General features: G+C 50.6%; 1 protein-coding gene across 5 annotated transcripts in view; it reads right to left on the bottom strand.

Moving 5' to 3' along the window:
- Positions 1 to 26,487, bottom strand: part of rev3l (REV3 like, DNA directed polymerase zeta catalytic subunit) — a 49,207-nt gene that overhangs the window by 6,771 nt on the left and 15,949 nt on the right. For 3 of the 5 annotated variants that reach the window (XM_014205016.2, XM_014205015.2, XM_014205013.2), the window contains 21 exons: positions 18,483 to 18,672; positions 18,060 to 18,134; positions 16,996 to 17,159; positions 15,026 to 15,164; positions 14,651 to 14,745; positions 13,486 to 13,590; positions 11,468 to 11,552; positions 9,625 to 9,770; positions 8,994 to 9,122; positions 8,529 to 8,763; positions 8,127 to 8,269; positions 4,128 to 7,992; positions 3,051 to 3,925; positions 2,597 to 2,685; positions 2,195 to 2,320; positions 1,877 to 2,069; positions 1,609 to 1,720; positions 1,202 to 1,317; positions 871 to 989; positions 601 to 719; positions 269 to 410 (listed from right to left, as the gene is read on the bottom strand). In XM_014205016.2, the coding sequence (XP_014060491.2) occupies positions 269 to 410; positions 601 to 719; positions 871 to 989; positions 1,202 to 1,317; positions 1,609 to 1,720; positions 1,877 to 2,069; positions 2,195 to 2,320; positions 2,597 to 2,685; positions 3,051 to 3,925; positions 4,128 to 7,992; positions 8,127 to 8,269; positions 8,529 to 8,763; positions 8,994 to 9,122; positions 9,625 to 9,770; positions 11,468 to 11,552; positions 13,486 to 13,590; positions 14,651 to 14,745; positions 15,026 to 15,164; positions 16,996 to 17,159; positions 18,060 to 18,134; positions 18,483 to 18,672 (7,262 nt within the window). Of the gene's footprint in view, positions 1 to 268; positions 411 to 600; positions 720 to 870; positions 990 to 1,201; positions 1,318 to 1,608; positions 1,721 to 1,876; positions 2,070 to 2,194; positions 2,321 to 2,596; positions 2,686 to 3,050; positions 3,926 to 4,127; positions 7,993 to 8,126; positions 8,270 to 8,528; positions 8,764 to 8,993; positions 9,123 to 9,624; positions 9,771 to 11,467; positions 11,553 to 13,485; positions 13,591 to 14,650; positions 14,746 to 15,025; positions 15,165 to 16,995; positions 17,160 to 18,059; positions 18,135 to 18,482; positions 18,673 to 22,681; positions 22,735 to 26,487 lie in introns of all 5 variants that reach the window. The other 2 variants (XM_014205017.2, XM_014205014.2) reach the window with 2 other exon arrangements.

Below are 26,487 nucleotides of genomic sequence, written 5' to 3'. Positions count from 1 at the left end.
TAAAAAACCTTCTAGTTTACCACAGGAGGCGGTAGAAGTGAGCCAGACAGAATCTCACCCTGGACTTCAAAACGGTCCTGATGTGCCTTCTTAACTCCTCTTACCGTTGAAAGGCAGTGGTCAAACCACATAAAGACACAAAATGAGACCCGTGAGTGAAACACCAGAAAACGTAGCACCTGCAGAGCAAAACATTACATCAACGCAGCGTGCCAATCCACACCACAGCCAATAAGCCAACATTTCTGAGATCCGGTGGGTTCCTGACCTGGGATCCTCTGGTGAGCACGTGGTAGAACTGGATCCCGAACACCCTGGCCAGCTCGCTGGTCCTGCCGATGATGTCGTGCTGCTGGAGCAGTTGCATGGTGCCGCCCAACCGGCTCACATAATGGTCCACCATCTTCCACCTGGCAGGCACACAACACAGAGTCATACTGCAGATGTAACAACCCATTTTATGGTCTTGTTTCAGTTTCAACTGAATTGGTATGCAAAACCATTAAAAGAGTTGATCGCCAAACAGAGTGACGATGGTTATAATGTGAGCGTGGTGTAAAAGAGAGAGCAGCCAGGTGGGTGGGTGGGTGCGGTGCCCACCTGTGCAGGTCCGTGTTGTGGTCGAACCAGTCCGACAGGGTGCGGGGGCTGTACAGGGGGAAGCGCTGGTGTAGGACGTGGAAGGCCACATTCTCAAAACTGTAGTTGTTCAACGTTACCTGGTAAAAAATAAATAAAAGGAAATACACTCCTACAAATAACCCCAGAAACCAACAAGAGAAGATTCATAACCAAAGCTAATTTATACGGTGGAAAGGTTGGCAGCGTCGATTCTAAGCGATTGATGATGTCTGCAGTGGCAGCAGATACCTCAGTCTTCATGATCCTCCACAGGTTGATGACGATGCGGCCGATGATGTGTATCTCTGTCATGGTGTCCGCGCCGTACTCGTCCCTCTCCGCAGCGAAACGGTTCTCCTTGGCGTCACCTGAGGACGACAGACAGACGTCACCACACCCGACGGAGGAGCAGCCAGACGGCCGGAGACATCTAGCAACACATGCTCCTTTGACCTGGACGGAATGGCTGGCTGTAGAACGTCAGTGAAAAAAACCTCCTTGACGTTTCTGTACGGAGAGCCAATTTTATTTCAATACAGTGTTGTGGCAGCAGAGAGGGCAAGGGTCAGTGCCACCCTACCTGGCACCCTGGAGAGCTGCTGGCACAGGTCAAAGTTGAGTGCTGATGCCCGCTGGAGGATGTAGCCCCAGGACCTCATCTGAACTTCATAGCCTACCAGCATGTCTGGGTCAAACCTGCCACGACAGAACAGGGACTCATGTTAACAGCCACAGTACACATGTTTAACAGTGGCCAAAACAAAAATGGTAAGATTTCATAGAAATGGAAACAGATATGAATATGTATAACATACATTTAAATCAAAAGCAGTGAATTTGCATATGCGCTGTCAGTCTTGGGAACATGAACACCCAGCGAAATATTTTAACAACCGATCAGGTGTCCAACAAAGCCACCGTGTGCTTCAGTTCTCCTTTTTCGCAATGTAAGGATCAAGGTCAGAACCACAGGAGCCAATACGGTACCTCCTCATGATCGTGACAACTTCCTGGAACAGCTGCTTCTCATCCACAGCGTAGGTGACCTGCAGTCCTGAGACCCCAGATCTGACCAGCAGGGGTGCTGTTCCTCTGACACCTGGGAGGACACACACACACACACACACAAAACGCTGTTCTTTCAGATCCAAGCACAATGACCGTTTACACAATGACAATATTTGAAGCCAGGTCAGACAAATGTGGTCCATCCATCCACAGCATGGCGGGAGGGACTGAGGGAGTGGCCCATCACCTTGGCCACTGTCCTGGCAATCCTTGTCCACCACAATGGCCCCAGTCAGCTGCGTCTTGTCTGAGTCCAGAAGGGGTGCGTCAGAGCTGAAGCAGTAGAATAAGGCACATATGGGGTCAAACTCGGGGTCGGGTTCCAGGTCCCGCCGGGTCCGCGCGTGAAGCTCCATGCTCATCAACGTCAGGTGCTGCACCTACAGATGAAAAGGAAAAGCATGTCACATTCCTTCTGTACCACTACGGTGTGTGTGTGTGTGTGTGTGTGTGTGTGTGTGTGTGTGTGTGTGTGTGTGTGTGTGTGTGTGTGTGTTTGTATCACCTCGTGCAGGGCTTTAGCGTCCTGGAGGTTCTGCATGCTGACTTTGAAGCCGTACGAGTTGCTGATGCTGGGGCCATCGATCTGAGAGTTGTCTTTCTTTGTAACGTTCAAAGCAGCAAACTGGTTCTGGGGACGGAGGAAGGGGGGGAAAGCCCGATCACATAACGTTAAAAAGGGAGAACGGTGTATCCGGGCAGATAAAGTAAACGCGACTGATTCAAATGATCAAAGCAATATCTGTAACGTGTCTTGGGCTATTTACTTGTCTGATGCTCTTCATCAATATTCTGAAACCATACATAGCTCATTAAGGTATAGAGGCCAACATATAAAAACAATTTTTTTTTTGGAGTGAATGGCCTAAAATGAATAGGAGCTTAAATTCTCTGTGTTTGTCCTGACCTTCATCTGTGTGGTCAGTAGCACTCTCCTCAGGGTTTCTGTGTGCTCCCCTCTCCTGTGCTGCAGTCTCTGAGATGGAGACTCCGCGTCTGGGATTGAACAGAAACCCCAAAATGAGTTCAGGGTGGTGGTTCGACGCATAATGACCTTCCAGAGGACAAAACAACTGCATGCAGACGGCTTCCTCCTATTAAAGCTAATTCAATAAATGACTGTGACAGATTAACAATTCTGGTACGCTTGATTAGTCAATTATGCAGTCATTAATAGAAGCCATAAAAATTTCACACCGAGGTAAGAAAGAAAGTTGGAGTAAAGAAAAGCTTACGGCGGGAAGGATAGCGGATGCTATCGCTAATGTCATTTCCCACGGTCGGAGTTAGTGTTAGCGGCCGAGGCAGGATGAAGAGTGATAGGTGCCGACGGCCTGCGGCCGGAGAATGATGGGGCTTACCTTCAGTCAAAGGGGTGCTGCACACAGGTTCAGACTCGCCCCTGCATCTGCGTCTCCTGAGGACTGGGGTGCTGTGGAGCTGAAGGTGGGGGCTGGTCCTCTCCCTGTCCCCCCGGCTCTTCGTGGAAGGCAAGGGAGAGGGACTGAGGAAGTGCTTCTCCTCGCTCCTCTCTGGGGAGGTGCAGAGCCTGGGGGACAAGGGTGACCCTAGATCTGACCCTCTCCTCTCACCCTCTACTCCATCTAGTCTTGAGGGGCTGGGCTGCTGCCAGGGCGGCAGGTCTGGTGAGTCTGGAGAGATGGATTTACCGTAGTACTCCTCCTCGGGGTCTCTGGTGTTAATGTCTGATACAGGCTTCACTCCTCTGGGGCTGTCCTGAGTTTCCAACCCCTCAACAGGTGATATATGTAGAGAGAGATTGTCCCTCTGAGTCCTGATATCGGAGGGCTTCACAAACCCCTCCTCTTCCTTCAATGCTGCACAATGGAACAGAGTGGGCTGTTCAGTCCTGTCCGTTTGCTGCTCTTCTCTTATCTGTTCTAACCTTCCCCTCTCCAGTGCCCCCATGTCTCTCCTGCCCCTCTTCAGATGCTCGTACTGTTTCCTGGCCTCCAACCATAGCTGGACGCGCTCGCGGCTGGGGGCGCTCCTACAGGGCAGCAGAATGACCTTCTGGTCCCCGGCTGAAGAGGGGCTGAGCTGGGCCTGGTCTCCGGTGGCTTCTGCTCCCAGGGTGTGAGAGGAGCCGGGCCGTGTCATGGCGGAGAAGGCCGTCTTCCAGAAGTGTAGCCCCTCCAGGGATAGGTCCCCGTTGAACTCAGCCAGCTCCTTGGCCAACCTGGTCTCCACCGTCAACTTACGCCCACCGACCTCCCTGGAGAAGATAAAATGAGTGAACGATGTACGACATCATGCCTACGCCACAGCCTTAGTCACAGACAGATATTGTGTGTAACATTTAACCCTCGACTCAATCAATCAAATGTATTAAGTATTTTTCACATCAGTAGTTGTTATACAGTGCTTTAAAAAAAAGTAAATCAAATAATTCCGCGATTAGAGCTTAGTAGTCTTACCTGGGTTTCCCTGGGGCATCTGAGGGGTTGCTGCAGAAGGGTTCCTGAAAGGTGGCCTCAGACATCTCCAGGTCCAGGAGGGTGGTGAGGATCTCTTCCCGGTTGGGAGGGGACATGAGGGGCTTGAGGATGTGGGCTCCCCCCCCTGTCCCCCTGAGGAGCTGGCTACTGGTCTTCACCTGGGATATAGAGTTAACCGAGCGCGGAGAACTACTGGCCGTGGTCGACGTCAAAGCATCATTCCCCTCCAGTAAGTCCCCGGTCGGTGATCCTTCGTTGTCTGCGAAAGACGCAGAGCTCAAAGGCAGCGGTAAGACGGGGTCGAAGGCAGAGAACAGCAGCTCTTTCCTCTCACAGTGAAAGCCCTGGAAGTGGCTGAGGCCGTGGAGTTTGCCCAGGGACGTTCCCCACTCTCTGCTCCTCAGTAACCTCTCGGAATCCAGAGAAGATAAATGGTTGGAGACAGATTCACCATTTTCTGGCTTGTCAAAGAGGTCAGGACTCAGAGGTCCAGACAAGCTTCGTTGGAGCGCCTCCCCAGACCCAGACAGCCTATCAGGCCTCTTCTCAATGCTCAGCGCCAGCGCAGGGACAGCCTCCTGGGTGATGTCACTCAGGAACTTCTGAGGCAGATTCTTGTCGGTCAGAACAAACTGGCTGCCCATGTACAGGCTGGAGAACTCTGTCTGGCTGCCAATGCCGATAGCGTTGATGTCGAAGTTGTAGTTGTGTGGGAGCTCTGGGGAGAGGCTGTCCTCTATGGAGTAGCAGCTGTCCAGGCCTGGGTCTGACAGGAACACTGGGCTGTCGTCTGACATAGGTGGCTCCTGCTTCACCGGTAACTCCGGCTGAGAGTTCACCTTACCCTTCCTGCTTCTGGGCTTCTTCTCCTTGGGAGTTGTAGTTCTTGAGACCCGGGGTTTCCGTGGGGTGGCTGAGGGAGTTTTCCTGGCTCTTGGTGGCTTGGCTGCAGCAGGGTCTGGTGTGGGGCCAGGGGGCTGTGTTGTAGTGGAGGAGGAGATCTCTGTGCCCACTGTCTGGGTTGGGAGGCACTGACCACCTCTCTGCTGCCTCTTCTGCAGGAGCTTCTTCAGAACAGCCAGGCCAGAGGTATCCTCAGGTAGGGCCTCCCCGTTCCTAAGGCCTGAGTGGGGGGACCCTGCTTTGGGGGCGCCCTTACTCTTCCCCACCATGGGGGACTTCACCTGAGGAGCTGTGCACTCATCAACCGTAGTTTCTGCCTTCACAGCACAACCCTGCAGTTGGCCTGGATGCGTTTGGAAGAGTTTGAGAGCAAAGCTTTGGTTCACCTCCATGATGGAGGTCTCATAGTCCTCGGACTTTGGTTCAATGAACTGGGACAGGGATTTAGAGCCAGTGACCCCATGGGAGCCGTCAATGATCTGGCTGGTTTTGTTAGCTGACTGCTGAAAGGGTGGTACAGCCTTTGAAGAGGATTCAGTAGGAGGCAACTCATCCTCTGGGAAGAGGAGCTGGGAACTGTCACAGTCTCTGCTTTTTACAGGGAGCTGTTCAGCCTCTTCAGCCTGCTTTTTCCTACGAGGCCTTCGCGTTCTTGTGGTGGCGTTAGTAGAGTCACCACCCACACTAGTCCCATCAACTGTTTCTAGATCTTTCTTTCTCCTCCGTGGAGTCCCAGTAGTACTTTTCCTTCTCGTGGCACTCTCCTTTTTGACTTCCGCCGAAAGCTTATTAGCAGACTTAGTCCGTCTTCTTGGGCTGCTAGGTTTAGCAGTCCGGCTTCGGTTCCGCACACCTCGGCCTAAGGACTCTGGGGGGGTTTCCTGACACACAGAACTGAGACAGGGATCATTTAATGGGTTCATCAACCCATCAGAGGACATGGCTTCCATAAGGGGGTCACTGGGGGACCAACACCGGGGTGGGGTTGAATCAGTGGGGCTAGGGGATCTCTCAGACAGATAACCCAACTCCACCATCACATCAGAGTACTCAGTGGCATGGTCATTGGCCAGTTCACAGTAACATGGCCGCGGGCATGGCAGAGAGGGCAGAGTCGAGGCTTTCCTAAGGCCTTTAGTCCTTCTAGGCCTCTCACCCCCCTGCCTGACTCTGACTCGAGGTTTGGGTGGGCCACTGACCGTTTTCTTAGTGGTGGTGGTGTTGACCTTAACCTTTCGTTTGGGCTGTTTCTTATTAGCCTTGGGCTCACTGAGAGGAAACTTGACTGCACAAGACTCTAGAACCTTAGGCCAGAAGGTCTTGAGAGGTGCCATTTTAGTGTACGTCTCCAGTTTGTCTGGTGTGAGCACCACCCGCTGCTCCTCAGCACTCACCTTGGCCATCTTCACCAACATGTTCTTCCGACCCTTGAACCTGTTGATGATGATGTACTTGATGATGATGGGTGGCTCCCGTGGCTCCTTTCTGGACATCTTCCGTCGTTTCTGGTACTTGAGTTCCTGCGTGCTGAGGATATAGTTGTCTTTGAAGCGGACGTAGTTGTCTCGGAGGGCCAGAGGGTGCTTCACACGAGAGGCGCCCGAGTGTTCCCCGTCCTCGCTGCTGTCGTAGCTCATCTTGCGCTTGGCCCTCAGGGTGTACTTGCTGCCAGGCAGACCGGAGGCTTTGGTGCTGGTCACTTTAGCAGGAAGCTCAGGCAGTGGGGCCAACCTGCCCTCCACAGACGCCTCAGTGGGACTGGCAGGGACTGGGGACGGTGTAGGGGACACGACAGGGGCTGGAAGAGGGGAAGGGACCAGGGCAGGGGAATGGGCAGGAGCAGGCGATTCTGGGAGTGGTGCTGTGGGTCCAGTCTCCTCCATGACTGACTTTGCCACTGTGTCCGTGCTCTTAGGACAGGCAGGCATGATGGACGTTAAGGCCATGCCCACTTGGCTGTCAGAGGCTAGGCTTTCCCCAGCGTTCGCTTTAGCTTTCTGGGCTGCTGCAGCCGACCTCCTCTTGCCCAGCTTTAGCCTGGACCTGCGTGGCTCTGCCTGCTCTAGCTTAGCGCAGCCGTCGGTCAACTTGTTGCCCACCACCTTCTTGGCGGGCCTGGTAAGGCAGTTGGAGAGAATGACACTGGGGAAGAACTTGTAGTGTGCCTCCTGCTGGGCTACTATGGTCCTCTCAGTCTTGTTCTCCTGATAGTCCTCGTACCGGATCTTCAGCTCGCCCATGTCCCCCTCCTCGCTGCCTCGGCCCATCTCACCCTCCCGCGAGGCAATGAGCTCGTCCTCTTCTATGGGGCAGGGGGCTGGGTTTATACTGTTCCTCGGTATGGGGCTTTTACAGTCTTTCTGACCCAGCTCTAGATCTGTCTTGCTGGGGCAGTTCCTCAGCTCAGAGTAACACAGGGAGAAGCTCCTGTGGTTCTGCAGGATGGACAGGCGATTCTTCTCCACGTTCTTGATGCTGCTGTACTTCTTCCTGCTCTGGGTGATTTTCCCGTTGCCGAACGGAAAGACGTCCAGATCCGACTCATCCAGAGCCATCGTCTTCTTCTCGTAGGTGTACAGAGGCCGAACGACATCCATTTTGTCCACACAGATCTGAGAGACCTCGGCCTGGTTGGCGATGTTGCAGGGAATGGGGTGTTTGACCGGCTGGATGTAAGGTATCTCTTTATTCACCTTGAACCCTGTGGAACACTCATGACTGTCTTGGCTGAGGGAGAGGAAGTGCTTATCAGCTGGTTCCTCTTTGTCCTGTGAGAGGGCTTGCCGGTGCTCCGGGTGTTTGCGGTCTAGGAGGATCTTGGCTGAAGACGAGGGCTCCAGGTGGACTGTCTCCCCAGGAAAGGGGTTCCTCTTCCCCAGGATCTTATCGGTGACGGTGAGGGACGAGTGGGTCCTGGAGCCTTTGTCCGTTACCGATGAATCTAAAGAGGAGATATAACAGGAGAGGAGACATAACATCTCGATACCGTGACAGGAATGTATAAGGCAGGAGTCAATGAAATGTGTCGATGTGTTAGCTGCAGTTTATCATCTATATTACGTTCTTATAACTCACCGCTGTTCTCATCCGCAGCACCGTCCAGCTGAGGAATGGACAGGTTGGCAAAAAGAGAGTTGTTCCCACTCCATTCCATCTCCTCATCTGACGAGTCCTGGGGCTCGTCACTGAAGCTCTCTTCTGCCTCCTTCACACCAGGTCTACGGAGGGAGATAAGACACATTGATTTAACAATGAGGCATCGCTTAAACTATTTAGTCACGGCCCCCCGCAGGTGACCTTCATCTGACTGCCAAAAGTGTTTACTGTTTACCATTGTGAATTCAGTGACAACACAAGAAACAAGATAATTATGTAATTAGGTGTTTTTATTGAGTTAATATTAAACTCATAGTTAATTTAATATTGAGCAAGGAAAAGAAGTACAAGGTAAAGAAAGAAAATAAGAAAATCAGTCACCTCCGTCTAGTAGACTGTTCTGGAAGGTCGCTGTCCCATCTCTGTGACATCAGCAGACTGAGTTCTGCCTCCTCCCTCTCTAGCTCTGGCCCCTCCTCCTCCTCATCACTGTTGTAGTGAGCGCTCCCTCCCCCGGGCAGGGAATGCTGGGAGTTCTGCCTCATAGGGGCCGCCCGATACCCATCATCCTCCAGGCCTGCCAGCAGGTCCACCATGGCATGGTCCTGGCTGCTGTCTGCAACACACAGAAATACCTTGGAGGTTGCTCATCTCCAGACTTGGATGCTCTGCTTATGGCCTGGAGTTATAACTAGGGCCCAGAGTTTAAAAACTGCCATTGGCGATGCTATATAAACAATCCGTTGATTAAAAGCAGATAAAAAAAAAAAATGAAACTGACATAAGAGCAGTAGGATAAGCTGTTCTCCGTAGATCCGATGAACACAGTGCAGTATGTTTGCCTACCTAGTATGGGTGAGTGGTTGGATTTCTGGGAGAGGGGGAGAAAGGTCTGACTGCTCTCCAACAGACTCAGAATGGCCTCCTCATCCACAATGGCCTCCTCCTGGTCTTTACCACGGCTCCTTTTAGTGTCTGAGTGGCGGGAGAGAGGGAGAGAAGGTTATCATTACTGACAAACAGAGCGCACGTGTCCCAAATGGCACCCTATTCCCTACACAGGGCACTACTTTTGACCAGAGCCCTATGGGCCCTGGTCAAAAGTCGTACACTATACGGGGAATAGGGTGCCATTTGGGACACAGCCACAGTGAATGGTTCAGCATGAGGCCCCGCCGTACTCCATTCTGTCTCCGTGTGTGCCAGTCGCCTTGCTTCCCTAGCATTTCCACCGGTCCTACGGGAGACTTGGCAGACTGAGCGAGCAGATTAGGCTAATGTAGATCAACACTGTGTCACACTTGAAATTCAGTCACAGTAGGAGTGATAGGATATCATTTGGACGAATGTCAATCCACCTTCTCTGGCATTCAGACAGACAGTCGGTAGGGAGAATTGGGAGGAAAGTTGACGTCACATCCCCTTTACTGTCTAGACTGGCAGAGGGCCAGTGGGCAGACGAAAATGCCTTGCTCACCTGTCTGGGAGTCTCTATGCGCCTCTACCAGGTTGGCTGGTGTACACCGCAGCAGCTCTGGGGTCAGGACATCAGGGTGTAGAGACAGTTCAGCTGGGGATGGATCCTGCTCCTCTGCCACGTCATCCACAGACCCAGACTGAGTCCTATTTAAAAAAGAGAGGGATACGACCGTTCAAAAGGGAGACTGTTGCTAAGGTTATTACTTGAGTCATAGACGAGGTCCCTGGGACCAAGCGCCGCAGCAGTCATGTTTTATTAGCAATCCTTATTGTCTTAATCAGGAGATATGGCTGCAGTGTGTGTGTGAGAGAGAGAGAGACAGAGAGGGAGAACGAGTGAGAGAGAGAGAGAGAAGAGTGTGGGATCGAGAGAAAGAGAAGAGGGAGTGTGTGTGTGTGTGTGTGTGTGTAGGAGGAGGTATGAATGGAAAGCTGGCAGGTGGCCAGCAGTACTTTGGGCTCTCCTCCAGATGCCTCTCCCTATCAGGCTCTGCCATCCGCTTTGTCCCGTGCTGCACCCCTGCATTGCTTAGCAACTCACTACTTATCAACTCAACGAAATATTGAAAAATATGCAAGGTGGTACACAAAAGGTAGAACAAGCAATGCAGGTACTAGTCCCCCCCCCCAAAAAAGAATTTGAATATTCTATATGTCTCATTTCCATTATTGTGGGGCAGATGAAGGAGTGCAGAGGGGCTCCAGAGACAGGCCTCTGTGCTCACGACTGTCTCGATCTGGTGTTAATTAGTCTCGTTCCTAATGACTTTGGTGGCTAAACGAGGGAGCCCAGCAGGTGCCAGGAGATTCCTGCAGCGATTAAAACGTTTCAGCTCCCAACTCCGCCTCCTCCCATCCGCAAAAACCGCTCGTCTGTACTTACTACAGTACAGCCTGCCTGTCTGTCTGTGGTAACAATCAGAGAGAGAGAGAGCAACTAAATAACAGCTTTAAAAAAGTACATAAGAGTGTAGTGGACACCTTTAGATGTACAGTAGACAGACGGACTCAAATCAAAGACAATGCGTATACATGCGACAGCACGCCAGACAACCAGTGAGAGTTGTGATCTGGGAATGTGTGTGTGTGTCACAGTGCTGCCAAGCCACAGCGCCATCACGTGAGAGGAAACGGGTCCCTGTGCCAGGGCCCAAACTGCTCCCATACTGGCCTGGCCTTTGATAGAGCCGTTTCACTTTCCTCCCACTTTCTACCCATTGGTATCAACTTAGCTTTGTGAGTAGGAGCCATCTGGACCTGATGTAACAGCACACACCGGGCCAACTGTACTTTTATTTATAACAGGAAATTCTTTCTGCTCGGCAAGGAGGGGGAACAGGGAGAGCCCTGGGATATTAGACAGCAATGACCCCCATCAACCCTGGACCAACCCCCTCCCTCCCTCCCTCCATCCTCTCTGGCCCAGCCACTGACAGTGTTGAGATGAACCAGGAAGAGGCATGCAGCCACCATCTCATATAGACAAAGACAGCAATACACTAACCAAAAAGGCATGGGGAAAATAAGTAGCCGTTTTAACATAAAGAATGAAAGACAGACCAGATGTAGATTCTCTCTAAACGCAACTTATGTGTTCTCCGGCGGTAGACATCTTGTCTTGAAAGCAGCAGATGTTTACTCTCAAAGACCACCCCTGCCGCCCCCTCTCTCAACTTCCCAAACCAAACAAAGCACAGCTATCCACTTACGCAATGTTGAGCAACTGTTTGTCCGACGATGACTAACACTCAAGTTACCCTTAAAGACTATGGGAAACTCTTGTGGCGAGCCATTCCCCCGCTTAAAGACAGCAAAGCTTGAGGGTGAAAGTTGTTACTTACACATCAAACTCATTTTCCTTCAGGATCTCCTTGAATCTCTGCATGAAGGCTCTCTCGCTCTCCGTCGAGGCGACAAACCCGCGATCTGGAGGAGCACCAAAACGCAGGCAGAGGTTCAATTATTACACTTTGATATATGTGTGATGCACATGGGACAGCAGTCGGACTCAGAAAGGCGTGAATCGTGACAGAGACAAGCCTAGGTTATTTATTACCTGGTCGATGCATGTTCCAACAAGCAGATGGCACATAATATGGGGAATAGACCACTGGCGATTGATGGCACCTTTATTGGGGAGGACGGGCTCGTGGTAATGGCTGGAGGGGAATAGGTGGAATGGTTTCCACGCGTTGGATGCCATTCCGTTCGCTCCATTCCAGCCATTATTATGAGCCGTCCTCCCCACAGCAGCCTCCACTGGCATTGACTTACAGGTAACAGCGAAAATAATAAAAAACAGTTGAGTAGATGAGGGTTCTGGCGGCTCTGTTATGGTGTGGGGTGCAATTTCCTGGCATGGTTAAGGTCAGGGGTCGCCAACCTTTTCTAGCATCAGAGCTACTTTAAAAAAAACATAACCCGAGCGACTCATTTGTCTTCTCTTCTCTACCCTGCAACCCTTCCCCGGGTCTTTAGTGTACAAGAGATGTGTTTTCTGTCAATATGCCTGGTAAAATAATGGTTAGTAAACATTATTTGGCATGTCAGGCCCCATAAAATTATATTCAGTTTTCTCCGTTTTTTTAATTTTTTTTTATGTTTCCTACTCAATATTACAAATATTCACAGAGAAACACCAAAAATGTATGTCTTGAGTCAATGCTTAAATCACATCAGAAGAAAGAAATGTAGGCCTGGAAAAACTGGAATTCCCCTTTAACTGCCCATCTAACAAGAGAAGAATTTGTTGGTCTAATGATGTTTCTGCTGTTCGGCCGACTGCTGCAGAACATGTCACGGCAGAGTTTGCTAAACAACGGCCACCCAAATTAAACAAACAGTCATGCTAGGCAAGCCTACTTTGCAGTTAACCTTCTCAGTTAAAATGTTTTGATGGAAAGTCTCTGTTTACTCGACCCAAAAGACGTTGTCATTAGCAACGCTAACTGGCTACATACGGCGTGTTAGACAAAAGCACGGTCCAAACAGACAGACGGGCAATATTGCTGGAAATTAGTTAGCAGATATTGTGTTACATTTGGCTTTTTAAGCCAATAGTGGCTAACCAGGGGTGGGAAAATGTCAATGTGGCTTTTGATTCGATATCAGCTGGGAGCTGTATGTTTATGACAGTGTGTGATGGAAAAACGCATGTGCGTTCAGAATTGATTGGCTAGCTACTCGTAAGCGGGCGGCGATCTACCTGTCGGAAACCCCTGGTTTAGGTCGACTCAACCCCTTAGAGGGAAAGGCAAACGCTAATAAATGCACAGCCATTTTGAGTGATCGCCTTCGACCTACGGTGAAGCATTTCTATCCTGGTCGCTGAATGGTTCGACGAGCGTGAAAACGATGTGTATCGTACGTCATGGCCGTCGCAGTCACCAGATCTCAACCCAATTTAACACTTATGACAGATTCTGGAGCGGCGCCTGAGACAGCGTTTTTCCACCACCATCAACAAAAATGCCAAATTCGGGAATTTCTCATGTAAGAATTGTGTCGCATCCCTCCAACAGACACTTGTAGAATTTACGCCAAGGTGCATTGAAGCTGTTCTGGTTCGTGGTGGCCCAACTCCCTATTAGGACACTAGGTTTGTGTTTTCATTATTTTGTCAGTCACCTTTATATTCAGCCGATACGCATGTAGGTAGACCTGCTGGAAGTTTAACTGTGGTGTTGACTAACGGAGGAACGGGCTGTGAGGAGGTATAGAGCTGTCAGTCACTCACCCTGTGACTGTGGGGGTCTCTGAGATGACTGGTTCACTCACCCTGTGACCGTGGGGGTCTCTGAGATGACTGGTTCACTCACCCTGTGACCGTGGGGGTCTCTGAGATGACTGGTTCACTCACCCTGTGACTGTGGGGTCTCCATCTGAGATGACTGGTTCTTCTCTCGTCGTCTCTGCTTCTCATCCTCCCAGATGGCCTGCAGGCCAGGGTTGCTGCCAATCTGATCTGCACACACACAGTGTCGGCATAGATCAGTCGGTTGAATGAGGGCCTCTGCATTTCCCATCTACAGTTGGTTGAATGAGGGCCTTTGTTTCAAAGAGTACATTGACGCACGCAAAGTTAAAGAGCTCAGATCACCACTAACCACTCAAAACTGGACAAGAGCTCGAAATCAGAATCATTCCTCAAACCATTTCCTTTTCAACTGCGAGTTTGTATGTCTGTTTTTTGGGCAGATGGAAAATCTACTTGCTGAAGGCACATATGTGGACTGCCCTGGCGTGACCCCCTTTCTGCCAGATAATGGTGTGTGTGTGTGTGTGTGTGTTTTTCCCACACTCCATATTCTGAGCACAGCTAATCTAAAACACAACCAAGCACTTTGTTTCTGCTGTGTCATTCTGTTCCTAACATTTATCACGAATAGCAGAAAGGCTGTAGAAATAGTTCATACTGGATTGAGATACTATAAGGTCTGGGAAAACATTCCAATGCAAGACGCGTATTCGCGCATGTTTTTAACGGAATGTTCTCTTTTTGCTTTATGTTCCCTGCTCTTCCATCCTACACCCCCGTTTCTCTCTCCCTCGCTCCCCCCCCTCCCCTCCCTCACAGAAGGTCTGAGGCAGACGAGACTACAGAGAGACAGGGTGAGTGGACAGTGTTTGTTTTGGCCCGGGTGGTCACTGATCTAACGCTCTCATGTGCTGGAGAGCAGGAGACTGGCAGTGGGGTGAGAGACAGACTGTTTGATCTGGAGAAGGCCTCCATCGCTCATCTGGGTTACATCGGCAGGGGTCCCAAATGGAACCCTATATAGGGCTCCTATAGGGCTCCGGTCAAAAAAGTAGTGCACTACATAGGGAATAGGTTGCCATTTGAGACGCAACTGAGGTTTGACGAGGAAAAGCCTTCATTCCTCGACCGTGTCGCATAGTCAGAGCAGTGGAGTCATTCACCAACCCGTTCCCTCAGTCTCTCCTCATGCGTCTGTCGGAACGTCTGACTGGCGGTTTTATATATGACTAAAAGATGTTGTTTCCCAGTTTCTCGCCGTCCTTACTCTCTATCTCCAGACGGTTGAGGATGTCTACAGCCACAGCATCCACTTCCAGCTCACATGTGCTCTGTTTCTCCACATCCTCCAAGACCAGGGAACTGCATCAGAGAGACAGAGACAGAGAGACAGAGAGACAGAGAGACAGAGAGAGAGAGACAGAGAGACAGAGAGACAGAGAGAGGGAGCGAAATGGAGAAAGAAAGAAGGAGATAATGCAGATTGGGCGAGCGAGAGAGCAAGAGGTGAGCACACAACATGGATATACACATTACACACCAAATCCTACACGGAAAGAAATGTACAGACAAGACCTACAAACACAACGCTGCATATGCCCACAACATGTAATTGGAGCCGGTCTGTGCTGGCGTGGCTCACCAGGCTATGGCATCATCCTCCCAGCGGACAAACATGCCTCCCAGCGTACTGTCACTCAGTTTGGAGGTACAGGGGCTCTTCAAGGGGCTGGTGCCTGGCCTGCTGCTGCAGCCCTGGCGATCTGGGGGAAATCCCTCTGCTTAAGAGACACGTGCACACACAGACACACAAAAACATGTGAATCATGTGTTGTAAACCAGTCCGCAGATAGTGTCTTCAACATACAGCAAAATGCAAAAAGAAAAGCATACCAGCTCAGTATTTTCCAATTTATTTGGATCTACACAGCTTTCTAAAATCCCAGGTCTTTTGTCATCGTCTTCACTTGATCCCAGATTACAAACCCCCTTTCAACTAGGTGTTGTACAAAGAAGAATATAAGCAGGTGTACATTATCACAGAGTTTTAGTCCCTTTGTACTTTTTGGTTCTTTGCAACCCATTTTCCATTGATTGCATCAGAATCCAGGAAGTGGCCCTCTCTTTGTCTGGGAGAGCGTTGCGTGAACATTGTTAAGAACCTGTTCATCTGAAGCCGGGGGGGAGGGGGTCCTGGCCTATTCATTAACCCTTCCATGCATGGTGGTGTCATGCTGGGTTCTGCCTTCCCTGGCCCAGGAGACTCGCTCAGGCATGAAGACAACTGCAGAGCGGAGATACCTGTCCCATCTCGGCTCAGCACGGCCCGGGATTAGCGCTTAGTAAGCCTTAGTCGAGATCAAACAGAAAATGGCCAATCTACCGCTTTATTCCCAACCATCAGGCGTAGACGAGTGTGAAGCCAAGGCTAAGTTCAACCCTTAGATCCGGGAAACCTTCCTGCTCCTCCAATCCCACTGTGACACCTCCCCCCTGTTCTACCACTCTCGCCCTGCTACTGCGAGGCGCCTAGCGAGTCACAGGTTCACGTCCTGGGATGACGGGAGGAAATCTGACTGCCACGGCCCTCAACACTCTCCAGCCTCACCGGAGAGATATCGATTGTCCCAGCTCGGCTAGCTGCCTGTGGTTTTGTTTTGGTTGGCAGAGGCGATGTGGGACGTAATATTAATACTAAACAGCTGTGTACAGTGCAAGTTCAATCAACAGCCCGAGTTCAACAGGTCATAAGTAAACACATCCATATTCCAGCCCTTGCTGTTCATTTCTCTAGATTGATGGCTGGGTGTTTATCCAACTCAGGTGAAAAAACAGGTATGCAGCAGCAGTACCAAGAATGTGCTTCAGGCTCCTGGATCGGGGGACGGACGACGGACGGACGACGGACGGGTCGTCGGTCTAGCGTTCTATTCTGGATCTTCTGTGTACCTTCACTTCTTGTTAGGTATGCTCAACAGGCTTGCAGTGTTCCAGAATGCTAGTTATTCCTCTAGTCTGCCACGGACCCCATTACTTCCAGTCTTCTCCCGCACTCTTTTCTTCCGCTCTAAACTTTACTGTGTGTTGGTGAGGTGTCATCTTTGAAGAAGTCCACCTTTTTAAAAGAATTTTATGGAAAGCCTGTCAGGTCTTTGTAAAGCAAGGGTGTTACCTGCTAGCCACTTAGCAAATTACACACTGACCAGGATGCATTAGGAGGATAAGGTGTGTGTGTGTGTGTGTGTGTGTGTGTGTGTGTGTGTTTGAGTGAGAGAGAGATAGAAAGAGAACTACAGCGGCTGCCCGAAGCATCTCAAGGCCATCGTAAAGAACACAAATACATCACGACAAAGCATGGCAGCTCTTCCTCTCTAACACACCCCACCGAGCCAGTATGTCCAGTCATAGCTCTGGACTGTTACGACTGGGCATACTGCGCACCCCTCAGCCACACCTAACAGGCAACAGTCGTACCCATGACTGCTTGAAAAAGAGAAGGGGGGGGGGGGGGGACAGCAACAAATAAAACGGTGTGCCGCAACACCACTCAGCAGGTCACCGGTTTGTAACAAGGTTCCTAAGCAGCCTACTCCGTTCCTGTCCGTCCCTTACCTCTGCACGGCTGTCTCCGGCGGAACTTGACGGCTCCCAGGTTGACCAGGTTCATGCCGTACAGGTTGTAGTCGATGAACAGCTGCAGCAGGTAGGGGATGTGGGCCTCGTGGGGCTGGTAGCTCTTGTTCATCACAGCGCCTCCTTGTAACAGCTCACACACCCTGGAACCACACACACACACACACACACACACACACGGTTTTACGTTGGATTAGATGTACGCTATTGTACGCTATTCCTAGACATGTACTTTGCATCCAGAAAAAGCTGTGTGTTCCAAAAAGAGTCGGAGAGGCTTTCATTCCAGAGTTTGATATGCTTTCATTCAAAAAACACAGTCACCTTGTAGTCCGAGTCGCTGGAAAACAACTGTGACAACACGCAATTTTACTTTTCAAACCTGAAACGTCCCGCCAGTCTTTTGGTCGGTCCTATATCCATAATAATAATGTAGGCCACAGTGACAGTTCCCCTTTAAAGGTCAGAGCGGAGAGAGTTGATTGATTCAGTGATTGATCTGGAACAAGACAGGGGCTCATAACAGTCAGTCTGGCTGGGAGCAGACAGTTTGCCAGTTAGTCTCTCTCTCCTCCCTCAGTGTCTCTCGCTCGCTCTCCTCCCTCGGTATCACTCGCTCGCTCTCTCTCTCCTCTGTCCCGTCTCTCGGAATCAGTGCAGTAGCACGACTCCACTCACAGTGACTGATAGCTTCAGCAGCTAAATAACAGCCGGTGCACGCACACACACACACACACACACACACACACACACACACACACACACACACACACACACACACTCGCTCTGTCTCTCTGTCTCAAAACACACACACACCGCGAGAGCTCTGTACTACATAAGCGGGCCGATCAATATCAGCAGAATGAGCATCATAGTCATGTCCACACAGGCTAGCCTACAGACAGAGAGCATAGCCCTCTCTAACAACAGGAACACATTGCGAATGTTAACATATAGGCTATTACAGCTCCAACTAAAAAAAAAAAAACACAGACTGGTGAGAAATGCAAGCTAAGGCAAAAACAGTAGAACACGCTCCTCACCTTTTGACCATCTGAGGATTGTACAGATAGATCTTCATAAACTTCTTCTCCATGGCATGGTATCCATAAAAAGGCCTGTGGGGGGGGGGAGACACAGAAGAACCTCTTGGGAAAACAACACAATACAGACTTCACCTACCATTCACCTTCTAACATAACATGTGAGCCTTCAGACTCTGCCCCTTTCTCAATGTGTCTTTTCTTGATTCCTCGTGTCTTCTCTCCTCGCCTCCTACTCAAAACCCATAGGAGGAGAATGCCCTAGGGGAGGAACCTTGGGTCATCTCCTCCAATGAGGTTTGATGAAGGAAGCGAGGAAACAGGATGGGAGGAAAACCAAATTAAGAAAGAGCCTCCGCCGTGTACCGAGTGACCCTACTAAGGAACAGTGGTCTAGTTAAAAGAGAGGGAGCGGAGACTTACATGCCGGAGACCAGTGCCACCTTGAAGACGTGCTGTGTGTTGGAGGAGGGGTTTCCCATGGACACGTTGAGGGCCCTGTCGACGCTGAAGGCCACCTGACGCAGGTAGCGATCCGCCTGCTGCCCATAGCCATCGTAGGGCACATAGAGGTAGGGGAAGATGCCATGGAGGTGGAGACAGGTCTTCTGACCTGAGAGAGCGAGAGGGAGAGAGAGTCAGTCTGCTTGAGACAGTGGTAGGCTAATCCTTCATTCACCGTGGAGAAATCCTTGGGAATTGAACAAACAATGTTCTGTGGTCAGAGGCGATAGGATGGCCGTTCGCGTTGGTCCGCCTCGTCCTTCAGACAGAGGGTGTGTGTTCATGTGGCAGAGCTACTGTGTCAAACTCAAAAAGAAAGTTGGTTACCTCAACCCATAGTAACAAATGTGAAAACAGGCACAGAGTCAAAACACAAAGCCACTCGGCATTATACAGCGATATAAAACTAAATTCAAGTAGTAGTCAGACTCCTAGTTCATTTACACAAAAAGCAAAAGCGGGCCGACTTTAAACAACATATTTACAGCCGGTGACATGACTGATTTTACTAAGATACTATTAATACTAGACATGCACACAAGGGAGACAGATTGGCCTCTCTACTGAGGGAAGAAAGAGAGGGGGGGTCCAGTAAAATAGCTCGTACACACTTTCCAACCGCGGGAAGAGAAATGCCGCCATCCAGCCCTGCTCAGACAGACTGATGAAAAACAACAAAAGGTCTGTAAAAGGAGCCTTGAATCATGAGTGCGAGCCACCACGATGTCTAGCCGGTCATTACTAACCAACTGGATAGTAGACGGGGGACTGTCTCCACGAGGGGGATGTCTAGCCGGTCATTACTAACCAACTGGATAGTAGACGGGGGACTGTCTCCACGAGGGGGATGTCTAGCCGGTCATTACTAACCAACTGGATAGTAGACGGGGGACTGTCTCCACGAGGGGGATGTCTAGCCGGTCATTACTAACCAACTGGATAGTAGACGGGGGACGGGTGTGGAAATAAATAAATATTCTGTGTGACAGAACTAAAAAGGAAGCCAAGCCATCGAGACCATGCAGACCAGATGAGACGGAAGGACTGACAGCAGGAGGAAGCAGTACAGAGCTTCACCGCCCCAGCACCTACAGAGCCTCTCCTCTCCCACACGTCAGCCCCATCTGTCCGCTAGGAAACCCGGGCACGCGCTCAACACAGAGAACGCCACACGGCCCCTTAATATCACCATTTGTAGGGGAATTGAGGAGGGGCGGGGGAGGGGTTGTTGTGGGTAATGGAGTTCTATTATTTTTTTTGGGGGGGGGGGGGGGCGCTTTGGCACTGTAGTCTCCACCCAGCCTGGCCCTGCCCGCTGCATGACAGATGCTGTCAAGTGCAATGCCGCTGCAGTCCGCAGTTCCCCGGGCCCAATTGTTCAATCTGAACCCGTGGCATAGAGTATTTCTGCAGAGAAAACAGCCTGCGCAAAAACAACATCCTACGTATCTCTGCAACCATGCAGAGGGTGACACAGGAAGTGGTGAAAATATGCGGAGAAACAGACAGGGTTATGTCATCGTGAGGTGAGTGAGGGCAAACGGACAGCGCCAACCAAGAGAAAGCAGCTCTCCAGGGAAACCCCTTACAGACGACAGTGGCAAACACAGCATGTGAATTGCTTTCAGTTTCGGCACACGGGCATCAACAAGGCGAGCAGACCAGACCGGTGAATAACCCTTCGCGTCTACATAGAACGGCCTAATCGGACATCCGATCCTTTCACCACCACAGAAACAGACAGTCAAGGCAGGATAAGTGCACTAGGCAGTGTGTCTTCTCTAAGGACAGACAGACAGACAGGTAGACTGGCATGGAGCCAGTTGGGGGCGGAAAGGGCAGACAAAAGGAGCTGTGAGGTAGGCTAGGTACAGTTGGGAACGTGTGTGTGTGTGTGTGTGTGTGGGGGGGGGGGGGGTGTATGTGCCTTGCTAGCGAACACAGTCGTGGCACACAGACACACACAGCCAAAGCCATTGGTGAAGCTGCTACTGCAGTTGCTAGGTAACGGAAGCCGGCAAGCAGCACAAGCCCCTGACAGACAGCGGGGAAATATAAACAAGTGATTCTTTCCACCCAGCTGGCCGGTAAGGAGCGAGAGGAAATAAGAAAGATAGAGGAAAGGAGAGGGAGCGAGAGAGACACACAGAGACAGAAAAATAAAGTGAGAGAGGGAGAGAAAAAGAGAGGTAGATATAGTCTCTCTTTCTAAAAGAGAGAGAGTGTGAGAAAGAGATTGAGATCGAAAGTGAGAGTCTCTCTTTAAGGGACTGAGAGAGAGAGACTGAGATTCTCTCTCGGTCTCTTAGAGAGACTGAGTGAGTGAGTAAGAAAGAGAGTGAGAGAGAGTAAGAGAGAGAGGAAATGAAAGAGGGAGTTGTGACTGACTGAGGTCTAGGCCCTAGGGCTGTTCTCTCTCTTTCTCTTCCTGTCTGAGTAGAGCGTAGTCCCCAGCCACCCATCAGCTCCTGAACGCCCCCCCGACCGAGCGGAGCTCCCTGATTTGTTAAAGGGAGGGAGGACCAGACCAGGAGAAGGGAACTGTGGGGCTACTGCAGACAGGGCCCTATCATAGAGGACGCAACATTGTAGCCGTCCCATTATGGCATCTACTAGAGCATGGTCAGCACAACTGAGGACATCTCCATTTTGAAGTAGTCCATTTTATTCTTCTTCTACGAGTTGGTAAACAAACTGAAAGAGTTCACACTGCCACCGGGAGTGCATTGTTTGAACAGCAATAAAGCCCAAGTCTGTGAATTACTGCCACGTTTGCTCACAAGTATAATTCATTGGCTGATCCCTCCTGATGACCTGGATGGAATTATGTGATCCTTCCTTAACCCATAGGAAGTCCCACCCAGTTAACTACTTCAAAATGGTGAAAGTCCTCAATGGCGCTGTCCATGCTAAAGCAGGGCACTAGAGTCCTCTATAGAAACTATCTACAGGAAGGAACATGGAGGCAGAGATGATGATTCTCCCTCTCCTCCTCCAGGTCTGCAGCAGGCAGCGGGTCTGAATGACTCAGCATTACAGCAGCAGCTCCAGTCTGTCAGTACTGTAGAGTTACAGTCAGAGTGCTGCCTGCTAGCTGCTACTGTACACTGCTGCTGTACACTGCTGCTGTCTGTGAAGGAACGCACAGACAGACAGAGACACAGACAGACAGACAGACAGACGTGGATCCCTCCAGCCAGACAGCAGTCTATAGGAGTCCCTCTCACTGCATGGAGCAGCGCTCTTAATAAATATGGAAATTAGCTTGTGTGTATGTGTGTGAGAGTTTGCATGCACGTGTGTGCGCAACTAGCCACTCAGATCCTCCATCTTGATGAATACCCATTCATGCTTTCGCTGGACTGGACCTGATTGATTGCAGGAAGCTCCGGGGTCACACAGAACAAGAGTGTGGAGCTGTATAGAACCCTTCTCTCTGTACAATTTGGGCCCTGAGGCACAACCCACAGATGAATGTAGCTTCGGCGTGAGGGGGAGTCTGGGAGGGAGCGAGGGATGCAGGGGGAGGGCAAGTCCCTCTTAGTTGGGGGTCTGTAGGGGGTAACGTCCCCTCTGCTATTGCCTCTGGGCCAGAGTAATAAAGAACATGGACAAAACTTGGTTAGGGATTGGGACTGTGGATTATGGACACAAATACCAACTGGGTTGTACAGTAACAAGAAAAAATAAAGCCAAGATGTTCTAGTGAGTTGAGAGAACAGAACCGAACACCGTGGAAGAGAGGCTCGTCAACACAGCCTGAGCCCACGTCGAGGACATAATATCTGCCTGGTCATGAACCCAGTCCCTTCCACTGTAGGGAGAATAGCGGGGAGACGAAAGGTTCATGGAAACCTAACACTGGTATCTCAACATCTGGCGAGAGCCTCCTGCATCGTCCGTCTCAATGCCAGGGCACTAGGGTGCGGGCAGCGACAGAAGAGGGTGGGGGTGGAGAGCGAGCGAGCGAAGTGTAAGAGGGGGCGAGAGAAAGAAATAGCGAAACAGAGTGTAAGAAAGAGAGAGTAAGAAGTAGAGAGAGAACGATCAGAGGGAAAGGCAGAGCAAGTTAGACTGAGGGAGAGACGCACCTGGCATCATCAAATCTAACCCCCTACCCATTATGCTGCTTCATAAGAGTCACGGTTTCCCTCCATCCCTGCCAGAGCACCTGCAACAAAACAAAAAGAGAGAGGGAGAACCTCACAGCCCAACCCACCAGCGGCCTGACATCTTCCCATAGCCCCGTATGGTATGGAGAGAAGAAGGGACGGATGGCAGGAACAAACTAATGGGTGCCGCATGAAGATACTGTCGATCAATAAAGCTTCTGCTTGCTTAGCAAAGATCTGCACCATCATTTATCTTCCCGTCCTTCTAATGAGTTTTAAATGCGGGCGGGTGCGTCATAACTCCTCGCACAGACACACGGCCGTTCTAAAATACATCCCAGTAAACGCGGGGGGTGTTTGTGTGTGTGTGTGTGTGTGTCTCGTTTTACATTAGACTTCAGGGTAATAAAAACGGGAGTGTGTTGTGGGGGATATCGATGTGCCGTGCCCGTCTCTGGTCCACGTCGTGGGCACGGCGTCACCCATGGGGGAGGGAGGGTGTCCGCGTGTCGAATCTCACGCGACGGTTCAGTTCCTCGGGTTCGCTACAGACGCCGTCCTGCACCACACGACACGAGGGGGGGGAATACTTGTTTGAGGAGGGAGAGAACAGAGACTGCAGTGAAGGGAAGAGGAGAAAGAAAAGAGATGAATGACTACTTTAAATCCCATTGCTCTAGTCGGAGGGGTTTATTCCAGTCACCCGCTTGGGGGGTTGGGGGGGGCGTAGAAATGTATGCCGCTTCTTTATAAACTATACTGAACAAAAATATTAAAAAACGCAGCATGCAACAATTTCTAATATTTTACTGGGTTACAGTTCAGGAAATCAGTCAAATGAAATACCTGCATTAGGCTCTAAATATCGATGGATTTCACATGACTGGTACTACAGATATGCATCCTTTGGTCACAGACACCTGAAAATAAAACAGTAGGGGCGTGGATCAGACCACCACTTCCCTCATGCAGCACATTGCATAGAGATGACCAGGCTGTTGTTTGTGGCCTGTGGAATGTTGTCCCACTCTTCAACGGCTGTGCGCAGTTTCTGGATATTGGCAGGAACTGGAACACGCGGTCAAACGCGTCGATCCAGAGCATCCCAAACATGCTCAATGGGTGACATGTCTGGTGAGTATGCGGGCCATTGACGGACTGGGACATTTTCAGCTTCCAGGAATTGTGTACAGTTCCTTGTGACATGGGGCCGTGCATTATCATGCTGAAATATGAGGTGGTGGCAGCGGATGAATGGCACGACAATGGGCCTCAGGATCTCGTCACGGTTTCTCTGTGCATTCAAATTGCCATCGATAAAATTCAATTGTGTTTGTCTAACTTATGCCAGCCCATACCATAATCCCACCGCCACCATGGGGCACTCTGTTCACAACGTTGACATCAGCAAACCGCTCGCCCACACAACGTTGACATCAGAAAACCCCTCGCCCTCACAACGTTGACATCAGAAAACCCCTCGCCCTCACAACGTTGACATCAGCAAATTGCTCGCCCACACAACGCCATACAAGTGGTATGCGGTTGGGAGGCCGGTTGGAGGTACTGCCAAATTCTCTAAAACGATGTTGGTAGATGGCTTATGGTAGAGAATTTAAATTCTCTGGCAACAGCGCAGGTGGACATTCCTGCAGTCAGCATGCCATGTGCATCCTCCCTCATAACTACAGACATCTGTGGCATTGTGTTGTGTGACAAAAATGCACATTTTACAGTGGCCTTTTATTATCCCCAGCACAAGGTGCACCTGTGTAATGATCATGCCGTTTAATCAGCTTCTTGATATGCCACACCTGTCACGTGGATGGATTATCTTGGCAAAGGAGAAATGCTCACCAACAGGGATATAAACACATCTGTGCACAACATTTGATGGAAATAAGCTTTTGGTGCGTATGGAACATTTCTGGGACCTTTCATATCAGCTCATGAAACATGGGACCAACACTTTCCATGTTGTGTTTCTATATTTTTTCAGTATAACTGGCCAGCATGGTGTAAAGGTCTTCTAGCAGACACTACTTGATGCTAGTCCTGGGTGAGACTATTGAAATGCTGCCAGGACAGCAATTTATGAAGTGGTGTTTGGTGGCATGCAGGAGGAGTAAACAGTGTGTTTGCCATGCTGTGGAGAGACTCTGATCACACTGTGCCTATGTGTGTGTGTGTGTGTGTGTGTGTGGTAGAGACACTCAGAGAGGAGGAGGAGGAGAGAGGCAGACATCGAGGCGGGGTGCTGCTATTTTTGGCCTTGCCTGGCTGCGAGGAGCGAGTCTGCTGATGAGCAGAGCAGAGGTGGAGAGGACACAGACAGGGGCTGCTGAGCAAGGAGATGAGCATGTTGATCTATTTACAGCTCTACCTAGCCCTGTGCCCCATTCATACACCGCTGTATAGCCTGTACTGTGCCTGTGACTCTGTGTGTGTTGCTCATTAACTACCCTCTGTTCGGATACCCCGCCCACTGCCACCCCCTCCTCCCCATACACCATCCTCCTCAAACCCCCTCCATCACACACACACACACACACCACTGCAATAGATAATGCACAAAGATAATGCACACCGGGTCCCTTCAATCACCTATCCTTCAAAATGCTTATGCAAATTGGTTTGTTTTAGAGCGACAGAGAATAAACAAAGGCGTGAGGGTAGGCCTTTTATGGGCACCTCACCCTCTTTCACTCAGAATAGTACACTGCCGCAGCTTCCTGCTCTGCAACCTTCCATGTTCTTTGCTTTACACAGTTGGCCACGTCTCCAGATCGGAGTCCGACACGACCGACACAGAAATCTCTCCGGTCCTGCCCGAAATTCCACAGAGTGGCAAAACCAGGAACAGCTGTTCGCTCACTGACCACCCTGTTCTGTAAATGCCTCGTCCGCCATTCGTTGAACACCGAACATCTCCTATACAGTGGTTTAACCAGGCGTATTCGTCACGGACTGCATCCAGATCGGATTCCCAACACAGGCCAGTGTCTTCAGCTGTGTCCTCAGGCCTCCAATAGAAATCAGCGTAAGAGGCTGGTAGCCCTGAAATGCTTCCCTTCCACCGTCAGTGTGTCACAGCTTCCATTGTGTCATTGCTAGGAGCCAGAAGCCTCCCTGGCTGAGGTGACTTCATGCTGGGAGAGAGAGACTGGTGGTCCCCGGGCCAAACCTGGAGCAGACAGCAGAATCCTCCCTGTGACTGCGCTGTGTTTTCCCTCTCCACAGCCAAGGCCTGTCCTGGCAGACCGCCTGACTCCTGAGCACAGAGTGGGGCAAACAAGTCACTGGATGTCGATTCCCAGCTCTCAGCGAGGGATTTCCTACAGCATTCCCAGTTGTTCCTTCCCATGTCCCGTAACCCCCAGACAGTCCTTACCTAGTCCAGTCCTGAGGCAGACAAAAGCCCAAAAGTCTTTATGAAATCTCTTCAAGGGAATTCCTAGATCGTTCCCAGACAGCCCTTACCTACAGTCCTGACTGAGGCATGAAACACCTCTTAAGTCTTTGTGAAGCTCCAGACTGCTGGGTTCGGTAGACATCCCTGGCACTTCAGCGCGGTGAGGAACAAACAGACCAGACGGCCCTGCCAACCAGTGCCAGTCAGGAGTGTTAACAGATGGCCAACCACCCAGCCTCACGCGGAACCTGCGGAACACACACACCCACAAAAAAACCCAGCAGAATACAATATCAGGTTTTATTTTGTCTCTGACTGAGGAGTGTCACAACAGCACATTCTTCTCCAGACCTCATGGGTATAGGCCTATGTTGTGAGACTCCATCCTAGTGGAAGATGT

The sequence above is a fragment of the Salmo salar genome, chromosome ssa06 (genome assembly GCF_905237065.1).
Source record: "Salmo salar chromosome ssa06, Ssal_v3.1, whole genome shotgun sequence".
Classification (NCBI taxonomy): domain Eukaryota; kingdom Metazoa; phylum Chordata; class Actinopteri; order Salmoniformes; family Salmonidae; genus Salmo; species Salmo salar.
Note: the sequence above shows the minus strand (reverse complement) of the source record. Positions and strands in the feature narration are given on the sequence as shown.